Below are 16,243 nucleotides of genomic sequence, written 5' to 3'. Positions count from 1 at the left end.
CGATTGAGTATGGACAATAGTTAGGTTAAAAGGTTTATTTACCATTTGCTTTTCAGTTGACTGGTTTTATCGGTTACTGGACGGTTAGATCTAAAGAGGATAAAGTTGATGCGAGAATATTTGAATGATTACGTATATTTTTGCGATACCGTTTGAAGAATTTTTTAGATACTTGATAAGAGATGATCATCAATTAATATGTTGAGGCCATTATTATGGAGGATTCGATTACTAACATACAAATATATCATGATAACCACTAGCACGCAACTTCCTTAAATCAACACAAAATTTTCGATCAAAGTTAATCCACTACATATCTGTGAATTCTTCATTCAACATTTATTCATCCAATTTTTTCTGTGACATTTTATCCAAAGCTTAGACTTAAGCCACAAAAGATTTAAATATTCAACCACTGTTTCGAGATTTTTAGTTCAACCATTATAAGACGAAGGCGTTTTACTTTGCTTTAAGCAGGTACCCACACTCTAAGGATTTATAAATTTTTTATTTGTTTTTGATATCTGTGGATGTTTATATTTGTATTTTTCCTGATTTGTTTGAGCTATTTGCTTAGACGCTTTGTATGCTGTTTCGTTACCTAAAATCATGCGAGTCTTGATAAAAAAAAAAAAATAAATAATATTTATGTATTTATTATTGTACGTGGAAAAAATCCTTAGATTATTATATTTGTTGTGCTACTATTGATGAGTATCGTTCATCCCACCTTTTTATTTATATGGGCATAAACGTATACAACGATTTTAAGTGAACAGTTATGAAATGGTGACATCCTTTATGTCTTATGATGACTTTGGCCACTATTTATTTATGAAATATTCTTCTTTAGTCAACATAAAATCAAAAAAACTGTCAAATTTTCTTGTTGCTAAAACTCTTATTGAAGCGATTAAATAGTAACAGTTTTTGAAATTATTTAGTGATCAAATAAATATATTATATATTTACGAGAAAGAACATAACACTATTAGATTGCTCGAAATTGGATATATTTTTTTGTATAAGTGTTTGGAAGTGGAAATTCAACAATATTTTAACTTATAAGTGGGTTTATAGTAATTTCAGTATTTGTGATTGATGGGGAAAAAATACCAAACATAACTAAATGTGAAAAAAGTATCTTTCCGTAGGTTAAAAATTATATACATATTATTCAAATAGATTTATGATGATTCATGTAAAGTTTTGTCTTTTAGTTTTATCATAATAAATTCATATGGTGTTATAATCAACTTAAAATGTTTATTAAAATCCGAAAAAGGTTTATTAATAAGTAATAATCAGACCATATGGTATATGAATATTTTACAACTTGTTAAGTGCATATGTTTATGAACACGATGAAAATATTTTAAGTTGTAGTTCTTAGTTGTTATACAGAATTACAAAACTACTATTTTTATATTGTCGAATAAAACTTTGTTTATATTATTAATAATAACAGTGTGGCGAACAGTGTTAAGCATACAACTTCTAGTAAACAATCTAAGATATTCAAATTTAATAATAGTTTATTAAAATAAAAGTATATGATCCAATAAATTGCATTTAAGATTAACCTTCTATCCCTATTTTTCTCTGTTCCTTTTTTTTGTTTTGATATGCCTCTCGTTCCAATGGGACTTCATCCAAATCTGCCAACAAAAGAGCTTTACATATTATATACAAATTGTTGTAATTTTAAACTAACATTTATCACCTGGAAGGGACGTCGGTTATTATAATAAAATTAATATAAAAGAGATGGCAACCACAATGACCTGTCTATACGTATATAAACATATTATTGTAATATGCATAAGCAGCTTGGGAAGTGTATAATACAATATTTCGTCGTCCTACTCAGGAACCCAGGATTTCGCATTTAAATTTTTCAATTACGCCGCAGATTTTTCGTACCGCTGATCATTCACCCCAGCCATATAATATACGTGTATATCTTATAAAATATCCGAGCCTGGAATGGATCGTATAATAGGTCGGAAACACTGGAACAAAAAAAAAAAAATCATCTTCTATGCCTCCCATCATTTCTATCCGGCTAAAGGTAGATACGCCACCGGTGTTTATTGCCATGTATTATATTATTATGACAACACAATATCGATACAGGACATATTATGATGGTATCAATTCGCGGGCTTAAGGCCGAGTAAATATATTCACACGTGCACGACCCGCTACACTTTATAATATTATTACCATCGCATTTACTGTTCGCGTTTATGGTCGGATATTTGTGCCAGCCCTACAGCTGCAGGGTCTCGTCGGGCGCATGCCTAAGCGTGCGGCGTACAACCCCGAGACCATGTGCTCGCGATTCATCGAGTTTTCGACAGCAGCTCGCCGCAGTCAGTCGTAACGTATCCATCGGTCGCGCGCGAGTGTGGTCCACCCTGACCAGAGTGTCTGTCATCGTCGTCGTTTTCATCGCGATCAATGTAAATATAATATTACTGTCGTCGTTACTGTCGCTCCTCCTGGTTGTTTTTATTATTGTTTTATTGTTGTTTTATTTATTTATTTTTTTTATTGTGTCCACTCCGTCGTCCGCGTTCACCTGTCGTCGCAGAAAACGCGCGTGTCCGATGGAGAAATCATTCAACGAGGTTTGAACTTTTGTTTGATGATAAACACTCTATAATATTATTATATAGGTACTGTCGGGCTATATTATACTGCTGTGTATCGTTATGATAGCGTTGAACCGCTAAAATTCACGTACCGATACTGTAGCAGCAGACTGCACGAGAAAGATTTGTTTTACTTATAAAAAAATCGCGCTTCCTTGATTGATTTAATAAAACGCGCGTTTGGAAAAAATGTACGCTTCGGCTTTCTGATTTTGAAACTTGCGAGTACGTGAAAACCAATAACTATACTCACATAACGCGTTCACACCAACTCATAATATTGCAGTTTTTTTTTTTATTATTACAACTTATTAACTAATCAAATAACTTATCATCGTTTGTCATAAGCTTTATACAAAATATAAACAAAACAATAGTCGAATTAAGTCAAAAATTAAATAATGCTTTTTATTTTTTTTATTATTATTACGTGCATTTTTTTGTAGAGTGATCTCGGGAAATTTTCTTTTTTCTGGGAGGCGTTAACTAAAAAAGTTATAGAGAACCCTCGTGGCCTTAGTGCGAGGTAGATAACGAGAAGACTTACGGACGCTTTTTTTTTTCTTTTGTGACAATTGTTTGTGAATTGAGAGATTTCATCTTACATCTCACCGTTTGAGATGTTATGATGGATACTGTTTTTGCATAGAATTCGAAATTTATCGCTAACCAATATTTTGTGAGATACGAAATACCCTTATATTTATATTGTATAAGTGATATATTATAATCTATGTCAATTATTATATTTCGATGGTTAGCAGCTATTTAGAAAATATAAACATTCTTCATATAGTTATAGAGATTCAAGAGATGAATCGTTCAATGCATTAATTCAATACTAAATAGTAAATACCTTACAAAAACATGTTAAATCCAAGATATTTGTTCACGTAATCGTGCGTTCTTGAGCATAGAGGACGTTTTATTACATAATAGAATTTTAAAGCGTTTGCTTTATATAATATTATATGATTATTATTTACGTTTCAATCGAGTAACGTAAATTAAAAAAGCAATCATGGCTAAAACGGGATGCGTTGTCTATACTGGGAAAAAATATAGTATATAATCTGTGGCAGAGAATGATAATACTCAAAACACGTAGTTGGATGTATTGTTATAATTATTATTACTCAGAGGGGGTCTAGTATCATTTATCATTGTATCGAGGGAGAAAATCATGCCTATATAAATGTGATGTACGTGATTTGAACCCGAAACCTTGTATTTGGTTTGAAAATATGAAATCCGATTGCTCTCATTATTATTACGAGCATTGTCATTACTGTTATTGCAATAATTTTTTAAAAACGTAATGCTTTGTTTAATCGTTATTTAAAATTAAATGCATTTAGTGAAAACCCTTCTGTACTACAATTAGTAAAAAAATAATAATTCAAGTTTAAGTATCATAATATTCATAGAGCTAATGAGCCATTTATATAGTAGTTTATATTGTAGTATGTATATGGGTCATATAAAATAATACATTTTTGTTTTTTAATGCATAATAAATGCTCGTATTTAAGTGACCTGTTTTTAAAACACATAGGATGTGGACCATAAATTTAAAATACATGTTGCGTACCCTTACATCCTTTATTTCTGTTGTACAAATATTAAACAATGAATCTTATGTATCGAGTTTAATATCAATAAACATTGATATGGTATGTTATACTTATATGAAAAAAAACGTATGAGTTATGTAAGTGTAAGTTGAATAAAGAATACATTTTGTATCTTATAGAATATCAAAAAAAAAATAATGAAATTCCTTAAATTATCGATGTTCTTGATTTTATGGTACCTAATACCTACTTACATTTTAGTTGACAAATAATAGTTATCTAAAATGTTTTTATTGCAGACTTTTTATGAGATATTTGTTGCGTACATAATACATTTTTAAATATACTATAATAATACATAATTAATTATATTAGTCAATTAAATGTTGGTTTTACAATAAAATATCTTACGATCAATTAAATAACGTCCCAACAGTATTTAATATAGTTTATTATGATACATATTAAATACGAGTAATTGGTTATGTATATTTTACTTTCAAACTATTTACTTTGCACTTTAGGTTTATTAATTCTCCAACACTAATTTTACTATACTAATATTGGAGATAAAATTACATCAATTTGCCGTTAAACCAAATTAAATTTTTGTTCTATTTAAAAAAAAAAACCGTATGGGTATACCTATGTTATTAATTAAAACTATAACTATTATTACGGTGGTAGTGAGTCCAATAAAATCAAGCTGTTATAATAATTGTTGTGAGTATAATATTTTCTTAATCAGACATATATATCTACGGCGTTTAAAAATAATTTGAGTACAAATAGTAAAAAATGAATTACAATACTTTGGAACAGAAAAAAATATGTTTATAAATAATAGAGAACGGTTAGTATATTAAAATACATAATCCATGTTACTGCAAGCGTTTTTGTTGCTTAACAGAATGAAAATGTTTTTATTGAATGCTATCTTAAATCTTTTTATTTTTTGTAATAGTTGTTTAAAATAAAAGTATTAACTACTTATTAAATGACTTCAACGTTAACAATTTCAATTTTAAACTCTGTATTTGACATTTGGTATGAATCTAACTAACATCATTAAGCGAAGCTACGAATAGTGGTTATTGTTTTCTCATTTTTTAGTATAAATCTACTTTTCCAACTTAAACATAAGATAAAAACTTAATACGTATGTATAATTTTATCATTAAGCTTTTGCATGATTAAAAGTAATACATTTAAGTAATTATTAGTTCTTACAAACCTTAATAATTGTCGTAAGTGTACAAACTGTAATATTTTAAAAATAGTGTAAGTTGTTTGTAAGTTGTTTTTTATAATTTTACATTCGTATAGTACGACGTATACAACCTATGAGAATTAATAAGCACAATTATGTTCCAACAGGATTTGTTTATAATGTGCGTTGATCCCGAATTCTATTGTATTTTTTATACACTCTTGTTGCAATTTCACAAAAAAAAAAATAAAAATAATAACACCGACGTAATAAAGGTCATGTGTGTAATTTTAGTCAATATGAATGTTACTATATTGTATAACAACACAGAACAGAACGAGACAAAGGAAAAAGGAGACTACGACAAAAAAAATAATAACAATAACATAAAAATAATGTGAATCCCAAAAAAAGAGTACGCTAATTGATCAGGAATTCTTTCAGTGTTATAATAAGCGCATGTAATAAGATGATTAAATAGAGAATTGCTTGTGGACCATTAATATTTTTTGTAACATTGGATCATCAGCTGCCGACTAATATTCCTAACTAGATAATAACCGTTCGAGATATACTCGCAAAAACGCGTAGATTTGGAAGTAAAACAAAATCAAGTTAATTCGACCCTAAAGACTGATTATAAAAAAATCGATGATATAAATTGGTCTTGATTATAGATTATATAATAATTTATTTTGCATTACCTGACTCATCATATTATTATGTGCTCGTCGTGTCCAGGACTCATGACTGTGTTTGTATGCGCTTGATATTTTATCCACGTGCTGTGGATTATTATATTATCTTGGATTGTTTCTACGTACTTGCTACTACTCACCCGTATACTAAGTTTTAAAACCGTTCAAATAATATTCATGTTATTAAGCAAACACTCCTTTATAGTTAAATTTATTGTGCAAACATTATTATATTGAATTTTCATTTATGATACATGGGTTCTGTCTCTATTTTGTATATTAAGATAAGTACTGTCGGTGCGTTACGGTCATGTACGTCGTACCTCAACTACAAACATATAATTTAAAAACGAAAATAATTGGAAATTTAATCTTTGTAAATGTTTAATACGGTAAGTTAAACAGTCGGGCTTCTATAGACTATAATAGTTATTTCAGTAAGAATATAAGACTATAAGAGTAAGATCAATAATAACTCATCAGTTCCCCACGCAATACGGAATCCAAAGTTATAATTATTATTAGTTTATTACACTTTGAGATACCTTTATAGATTATCGTTATAAAACAATGTGTTATTAAAATAAATTCGTAATGATAGTATCGAAATCTACTGATGTCCAAAATTTTCGAATAAAATAAAATAAAATAATTTTTTTTTTCGTAAGTAGGTTTTTTGAAATCTATAAAATCGTAACCTACCGTTGAGTTGGCGCTCCCAAAAATTCCTGAAAACTGTTTCCAGGAACAAATATTTCAAGTATTATAAATTATAATAATATGCAAAAGTGCTGTTCTAATGAATTATACATTTTAATAAATTGTTATTTGTTATATGGTGTGGTTAAGTGCTTATTTAAATTATAAATAAGCAAACATCATGAAAATGTAAATGTAATACATCATATTGTGGCTTGATGAGGCGCGGTCGTACGCTCAATCTGCGGAAACGCACTGAGTGAGCGTACGTACCGGCTGCAAATTGCTAGCTCCCGGATGGGTGACCACCCGGAATTTTTAGCAACATATCTTTGCCACACATACACTAACACGTGTTACAACCCTACCCACTTAAAACCTACAAACAAATATACAAAAATAACCCCTACCGTAGTACCGTACCACCCCACACCCAATGGCCTATGCAGCCACGGGTTCCTCTTAATAAAAAAAAATACATCATATGGTGAGTTTAATATAATTCGTTACAGCAATTTATTTATGGTTCCCGTCAATTCCCATTGAATAACATTCCCGGGAATTGCCCATCCCTAACACTACGTAATGGAGAATGATTAGAGTGAAACGGCTTTAATACCATATAGGTTTTAGGTTAAAAGCTTTTAAGTCAAATATTTTTAGTTATTAACTATGACATTTCTTGTCTTAAAATATTACAGCTTTTACCTAAAATTATCAGTTAGTTACGTTATAGGTATTTGTTTTTTTATTTCTGTAGCTTATATTTTATCTACCATTAATTTTTTTATAGGAATTTCTAAATAAAATAGGTAATAAAAGTTATGTCTTGTTACAGCTAATTGATACTTAATATATATACATTATACGCCTAATGTTCGTGATGGTGATCTACCTACCAGATATATTTATTTTACCTAATTTAATATTTTAATAATACGAATGAAGTTTGAGTGTTTGACGAATAACAAACACTCATCATGTCATTACATAATTAGTGTATGCTGAAGAAAAACATTATAGTAAATTAAATAACCACTGCAGGATATATCAAAAAGTTGAGGCACCCCAACGGTTTGTTAAAGTTTATGTCACGAACATGACCTCGACGATCCGATAACATGCTAATATTGTCCTAATGAGTGTCGAAATGCCCGAAATGGTCATTAGTTAAAACAATGTACCTTTAACGCTTCTGTACAATAATAACGACATGGTACTCAAATTCTACAGACGGCAATATCTATAGATATATATTTTGAAATCTTTAGACAATATTATGATTATTGTGATAAAAACAAAATCCAGAAATACTTTTATTAGGTATTGTCTCACATTGGTGCAAAACCACGGCAGTATTATACATGATCAAATTGGTGTTTCGAAAACTTATTTCTCATACCTACTTACATTATTATTACACATTACGATTTGACGAGGAGCCGGGCGATAGAGGATCGCTGGTATTAAAACTTTTCCGAGCGGACTCATTACAAAAATTAACTTTTTATTTGCTCTTACTGTTTCGTCCGGCGTAAAATAAGTAATATTATGTCAGTAAAACCTATATGCACCTACCACCTACAGCCTTTTATTTGTCGATTCGAATAAACTTTTTTTAAATCAACAAAATGTTGGTAGGAACGTATCACAATATTCGTTTTAAATTATTTCATCGAACCGTGTTTGTCGATATCACAATATTGTTTTTCGTTTTTCGTCAGTTCCCAGTGATCGTCAGGCACGGGTCTGTAATACTGTACACGAGTATTGTAGTATATTATTATAGGCTCATGGTTAATTGCACACGTGTGTATAACGATTATAAGGTCACACTGTTAGATTTAGGTACCTATACACTTTTTAGGAATAACATTTGAAATATATTTTATTATCTATTTGTTATTAAATATTCAAAAAAAAAAATAATATATCTTAAAAATTGCGAGAACATATTCGTGTGATATGAAATACGATAAAATAAAATACTCGGGCAATTAAAATTAAAAAAAAAAAAAATCGCCTTAAGTATAATTACCGTGCACTAAACTACCGAGAAAATAATGTGCATCATTATATGTTATCATCGTTTGCACAATTTTTATTCATACTGAATTTTTCGTTATGGCTCACAGAAATTATTCTCATTTATTCCTAGGTAATTTATTTCTTTTATGATTAGTTCTATACTTCTATAGCTACCTACTAAATAATAGTCTCATACAATCAGTAAAATTATAGTTCGCTTTTTTACTATCCGTGATCACTAAGATGAAAATATGAGAAAGCATAATATGTATTTTTTTCTAATTTTATTTTTTATATGAATAAACAATACACTTACTATCCATATGGTAATTTTCTGGGGAGGGATAAAATGAAACTGACATAATATAAAATAACACTATGCATAAAAAATATCGATATAAATATTTGGTGAAAAATTCGAGTAATAATCTAATTAAATAGCGAATTTACTCGACTTATCATATTTTTGAAGATTGCCAATAACTATTGAAAAGTGAATAAGTATTACTTAATAATATTGTCTTATTATTTTTTAGGATATTCACAAATTGTTCAAAGGATAATCAATTGTGAAGGACCATATTACCTGGAATAAAAATATGTGGTTTTTCCTGTTAATCATTTCATCGTTTTATATTTGGACATGTAAGTGTTTGTATTTATATTCAATAATACTATTTAAAACAGTTGAATGAAATATTATATTTATTCAACAAAAATACGCTTAAGAATATTCGATGTAGTATTGTGTTAAATTTCTCTTTATGACAATATTTTTTGTTTTAAACAATGTTTTGATATTTGATACAAAACAAATGGTAAGAATCATAGAGTATAATAATAATTGAAATAACTACGGATTATTATTATTATTGTTATTATCCAAGTTTTTAATTTAATATTCATACGAATTATTCAGAAGTTGCATTAGACATTTTGTAAACTATACCAGTCTTATTTTACATATTATTACAGACTATAGAGAATTTCGTTTCTAAATAATAATTAATAAGAAAACTTTTCTTTTCATTTTAGCGTCATAATATAATATACTTCTACATTATTTTTTATAGTTAATAAATACTACATTTTTTAACTTAAGTTGAAAATGGAAGGTAGAAGTTAAGTGAACTCAGAGGTGAAAACAACTGTAAGTTTGTTTTCAAGTTTTTTAAATATTACAAATATACAAGAAAATACATTACATGAAAAATAATGATTAATGAAATAAATTTGGTAGTTTTAGTTGAAAAAAAATGTGATAATTTGTATACTTTTTTTCGAGAAAATGTATTCATGTAAAGTAGATGTGTTTTTTGATATTATTGCAGAATAATATGTAAATTGTAAAATGTTAATTAACAACAACAATAATAATAATAATAAAAAATATATTTCTATAAGTTTAGGGCAGGTAGTCTTAAGAATAAAAAAGGAATCGACCTATTATATTAGGTCTAAGGAAATAGGGATTGCTCACCCGACGATTGATTTGTGGTTTTAAAGATGAGTAGAGTTTAAAAACGACAGAAAATTGTTTCGACAGCATCAATCACTATAAGGATAAGGGACCCCCATGTAAAAGGTTATTAGTACGACTGAAAAAAAATACTTCTCTGCAAACTAAGATAAATCTTTCAAAATGTTTTAGTGAACACTGAAACTACAGTATACATTTTTTACGCCTTAAAATATAATATACTAATTCGTATTATTTTAGGTTCTTTATTTTTATATATATTATATTATGCTGTATACCTATAAAAAACAATTATTTATTTAAAAAAATGATAATGTATGTTTATCATAGTAATTACAGTTAGGTAGTTATACGTCCCGACTAGAATAATATTTTGAAATGATACAGGAAATATAGTTTTAAAATACGATGAAAAATGTTGAAAGTAAATTTATAAAACATTATAAATATATATTATTTAAATAGATATAACTCACTTATTTGCAAAAGCCTAACAATAGTCGTTGCAGGGACTTCCTTCGTTGAACTTATATTCATATTTTATGTGACTTCCGACACGAAAGGTCTAGCAGCTACATCACACTAAATCACATATCGAATTGATGAAAACGGTTTCATCGACAACATCATTGTCTTTCCAAATGTACGAAAGTAAAAATTTTGAAATAAATTGGACCTCGTATATTTATACTTGTTACGTCTAATGTTATTATATTTCAATTATTTCAACAAAAATCTTCTTGGAGATATTTAACTAGATATATATTGTTATTGGAAAATGTGACAAATGTTCATATTAGTTACATTTTTTACATAATAGACGATATTATGTTATGCGCTAAAATAATAATTTATCAAACACGAGCTCTACAAATTGCGTAGATTTTATTTTTTTGAACAAAATTCCATTAAAAATATTTTCTATTCGAGAGAAAATATAAAGATCATGAGAAATTTAAAGGAAATAGGAATATAAACAAATATTAATAAAGTGATAAACGCATCAACGGTTCTTAATAAATTTCTGCCTAATAAAATAGTTTTTTATACAATATTTTTGTTGTGGGTGTATAAAAAGTGTATTTTCAAGATACTTTTGTGTTTAAAAACGTTGCATTCGTCTTGAATGTGCATTCAAAAGACAATACACTCTCAGCTCTATAGTATCATTCCAATATTGTTAAAACTTTGCTATAAAGCAAAACTGCTGAAGATGCTTTTTCATGTTTACTTCTTTGAATGAAAATAATTTCCATACAATTTTCTATATTATTATAAAATATCCGATCAATAATGTTTCATTTTTAGATAAAAAAAATATCGATTCATTAAAAAATGTTGGTTTTGTTCGTAAAATCATTAACAATTTGGTAATTTTAGTTTGATTTATCAAGTTCACAACAATATTATATAGTGATCATGATTACTCCCGCAATAAATATTCTAAAAAATATTCTCGGTAGTGTGTGTATTGCATTATATTAATATATCATTTTCACACTGAAAACTTGACAACACTGACAATCGAAAGCAATTTATTCTTTTCTCGCGCTATATACATGTGAATTTGTGACAAATTTTGGGTAGTAATAATTTCAAAATGTTGCTACTGAATTATTCAACATAATATCACTGTGTGAACCAGAATTTCTGTGCGTTTCACTTGAATCAAATGACACAAGAACTAATGGCCAATGGGATATGCAGAATATAACTTGGTTTTTTTTTCAAGATGAAATATTTTTATCTGAATCAACGCGTACCTATGCATATTTATCACATTATACTATTACCCCTTTTTCGCGGTCCTTGAAAGCGATCTTTTGAATTAGATTTGCTTAATTTGCAAAAGCTTAGGACCTCCCAACCATTGCATTCATTGAATTTATGACGTAATAAAATTTGATTATTCTTTTGACACTGCTTTTATCAACGTTCAAACTGTATAAATAAACATGGCGAAAAAGTTCTTACCACAATAACGTCGCAAATGAACAATCTTTTGTTAAATACAGTTTCTCGGTTAAGTCGATTTATAGTTGATACCCATAATAAGTTACTTTCGTGGTACACTATTTTAACGGTATCGTAACGCGTTGTTTTAAGTTCATAGTTGTGGGGATTTTATGGATCACACACGCACATATATATATAGATTATGTATTTCAAGTTGCAACTGCTGTGGTAAAAACGAGACAAAATTGATCACCGGAGCAATAAGACGGAATTGGCCATGGCACAAGGTGGACAGATCAATAGAACATATAATAATATTATATTATTGTTCTCGAAACAATAACAAAGTGTAAGCTCCAAATACAATTATATATACACAACATATAAATAGCTCGTCTTATTATGTGCATGGTATATATTTTTATGACATGAGACATAACGTGTCCGTCGTATATATGTAGCTATCGGAGCGGCGATTGCAGGACGACCGACGGGAACTGGCAATAAATGATTTCTCCTATATAAGTATACCCATCATACAATATCATATTATTATTATACTTATACATATATATATATATATATATAAAGTCATGGGCGTAAACGAATAGGTGAAAACGGGACAGGAAGTCGTCGAATCACCAGCTTGTTCTTCGATACAATTTAGTGCGTTTCCGGCTATATATAATATAATATGATATACCTATATCCTATATCTTATATTACACAGATACCTAAATAGAGACGGCTACGTACATGAAGTTGGCCCCCCCACTTTCTGCAATTTTTTTCAAACAAATTGTAAACAATTGTAAATTAATTGTAAATAATTGTAAATTCAATCCCCGAATTTGTAAATCGTCTGGGGCCTCGGGAAATAAAAAAACAAGTTGGGGGGGCCAAGTTCACGCAGCCCCCCCAGGTGGTCCGATTGACTCCGAACAAATTGTAAACAATTGTAAATTAATTGTAAATAATTGTAAATTCAATCCCCGAATTTGTAAATCGTCTGGGGCCTCGGGAAATAAAAAACAAGTTGGGGGGGGGGGGGTCAAGTTCACGCAGCCCCCCCAGGTGGTCCGATCGACTCCGAACAAATTGTAAACAATTGTAAATTAATTGTAAATAATTGTAAATTCAATCCCCGAATTTGTAAATCGTCTGGGGCCTCGGGAAATAAAAAACAAGTTGGGGGGGCCAAGTTCACGCAGCCCCCCCAGGTGGTCCGATCGACTCCGAACAAATTGTAAACAATTGTAAATTAATTGTAAATAATTGTAAATTCAATCCCCGAATTTGTAAATCGTCTGGGGCCTCGGGAAATAAAAAACAAGTTGGGGGGGCCAAGTTCACGCAGCCCCCCCAGGTGGTCCGATCGACTCCGAACAAATTGTAAACAATTGTAAATTAATTGTAAATAATTGTAAATTCAATCCCCGAATTTGTAAATCGTCTGGGGCCTCGGGAAATAAAAAACAAGTTGGGAAGGGGCCAAAATCACAAAGCCCCCCCGGGTGGTCCGATCGACTCCGAAAAAATTTTAAAAATTATGATAATGCTGAGTTATCGAACCCTTATTGAATAATTTAAAAAAATAACTTTTTTTTTAATCCCCCAACTAATACAATTTTGATGCATCGGTATGCTGATCATTTAAATAATTTATCTTTTAGTTGTTTATTTTAAAATTATTTAATTGTGCCACACTCTTCCATTGACTATAAGCGATAAGTTATTTTTTACTATTATATATGTAATATGTACGTATTATTATGTGATATTTATTAGGACTTGGACGGTTGGACGGTCTTCATACTTTTTAATTGGGTTACTCGTGAGTAGTCACTTTCCTACTTATAGTTGTGAATTGTGATTTTTCTTTTTTATATAATAGGTAGATACTTAGATACTCTGAAAATAATAATAATTTCCTAATTAATTATACACATTTATTGTTAATAGTTTTTACTAGATTTCCACAAGCTACTGCTTTGTAAGAATTATTGTTTTCGTGTAAAAGTATTGTATTCAAAATACATAAGATTATAATAACATATGTTATTTCAATGAAAACAATAAAAAATACACGTTTGCTGAATTTACATGTTTTTAATGTTTACCTCTTCACTGATATTATTAAATTACATCGTACGTTTTTTGTGCTCTTACAATTTTGCGAAACAGAGTAATTTTTTTTAAAAAAAAATGATTTTTTTCCAGTTAAAAATCAATGAAAATACAAATTAAAGTAAATTAAATCATTGATTATAAATACTAGTATTTAGTATTAATGATAAATTGGTAATAGTAATAAAGATTCAAATATCCAATGTAAAACGGTTTAGGTATTGTTATACAGCGAGATGAAATTAGTAAATTAGTTGGATTGTTTGAGAAGTACGTGCGCTATCGTGGGTTAGACTGTTTACAGTTGTAGTGACTTGTATACAAAAGTCGAATTGGTTTCTTTGCGAGCGGTGCGGAAGAAAAAGTTATTTTGGTCGCGCGACTGGTCATGTTTCTATGGTCCGCGGAGTATATGGGTTTCACAGGGAAATACGTAGTTTATATTGGAGTAAACTCTATACGTATTTTAATTTTAAATCTGGATTGACACTGTGTGAATGTCAGTGTTTATCAAAAACAAATATTGTATATTTGGACACAATATAATATTTTGTATTGATTGTTCAACTGACAACTGTAAGTTTCGTTTTTAAAATAATCACTTCATTTATCTTGCAGTAACCGAACTGTGTGTACATATAGGTATACTGGTTAGACCAAGCATTTGTGCATACGTTTGTATTAATTGTATATTTGTATCCTGTGAAGTACTTATACTAACTATATTATATAAGTATGGCTGACAAGGTAAGTTATTTTAAATGAATTTAAAATAATTATATTTTTTTCATTATATCAGTAGTTACTTATAATCAAATATACTTATGATAAACTAGTTCATACTATTATGTATCTTAATTATTTAATTACGTATACTATGAACAGATTCACACTGTTTTATGGTAAGGTGATATGACGAATAGTCAAATACTAATAACAATATATCATTCAATCAAATATCATTATAAATGCATGTTCTCAGCAGAAATTATAACAATCTAGATACCGTAATACTATTAGTAAAGTAAATTATTTTAATAGCAATATTAAAAAAGTAAAAACATTTTATGAATTAATATACTCGATATAGACTCCGCTCAGAATCGTTTTTCGTATACAATGATATGAATCAATGTCGGTTTGACACAGCCAGCTACCCGGCCCTTGATATTTTTATATAATGAGGCAATTGAGGACCATAGCCAAACGGGAAATAAATTTTAAAAAATCAATAGAGACGAAAGACTCTTACCACAAGTTCGTACTATTATAATTGAATATTCAATAATGTTATATGGCTGCAACAACGTAGGAGACGAGTGACTCGTCACACGAGTCATTTTTCTTATGATATTACAGACGTTCGGTTTCCCTCCGTTTTTGTACACGTGGACGATGGTTATTTACGTATTTTCTAAAATCGGTGTATGATATATTAATGCACATATTTCTTCGATTTTTTTTAAATTTTAAGTACATTGGTTCATCTAAAAATATAATTTTATAGATTTCTTTTATGTCAATTAAGTTATTTACAATTCGAGCTAGAAACGCGGTCTGTTTTCGATTAAAAAAAAGTCGTCATACAATAACACACGTTTGTATTTAGATATTTTAGACATTTATTATAAATGCTCTTTATTCATAACAAGTTATTATAAATCAATATAAAAAATAAAAATCGTTTAAAATTATGCACAGAGTGAACCCATTATTCAATGTAACACGTTATATCATAATATACAGTGTTAATTATTACATCTGAAAAAATCTCTTACAATATAAAACTACTATAATATTATTATAAACAA

At 29.0% G+C, this 16,243-nt stretch overlaps 1 protein-coding gene across 1 annotated transcript in view; it reads left to right on the top strand.

Annotated features, from left to right (window-relative positions):
* The first annotated feature begins 2,369 nt into the window (after positions 1-2,369).
* The window catches only part of LOC107170956 (uncharacterized), a 91,846-nt gene continuing 77,972 nt past the window's right edge, over positions 2,370-16,243 (top strand). The window contains exons 1-2 of the mRNA XM_089229688.1: positions 2,370-2,636; positions 9,406-9,514. Coding sequence (XP_089085814.1) covers positions 9,469-9,514 — 46 coding nt within the window. The 5' untranslated portion in view covers positions 2,370-2,636; positions 9,406-9,468. The remainder of the gene's footprint in view (positions 2,637-9,405; positions 9,515-16,243) is intronic.

Source organism: Diuraphis noxia, unplaced genomic scaffold (genome assembly GCF_037042655.1).
Source record: "Diuraphis noxia isolate RWA-SAM2 unplaced genomic scaffold, SU_Dnox_SAM2 contig0005, whole genome shotgun sequence".
NCBI classification, from domain to species: domain Eukaryota; kingdom Metazoa; phylum Arthropoda; class Insecta; order Hemiptera; family Aphididae; genus Diuraphis; species Diuraphis noxia.
Note: the sequence above shows the minus strand (reverse complement) of the source record. Positions and strands in the feature narration are given on the sequence as shown.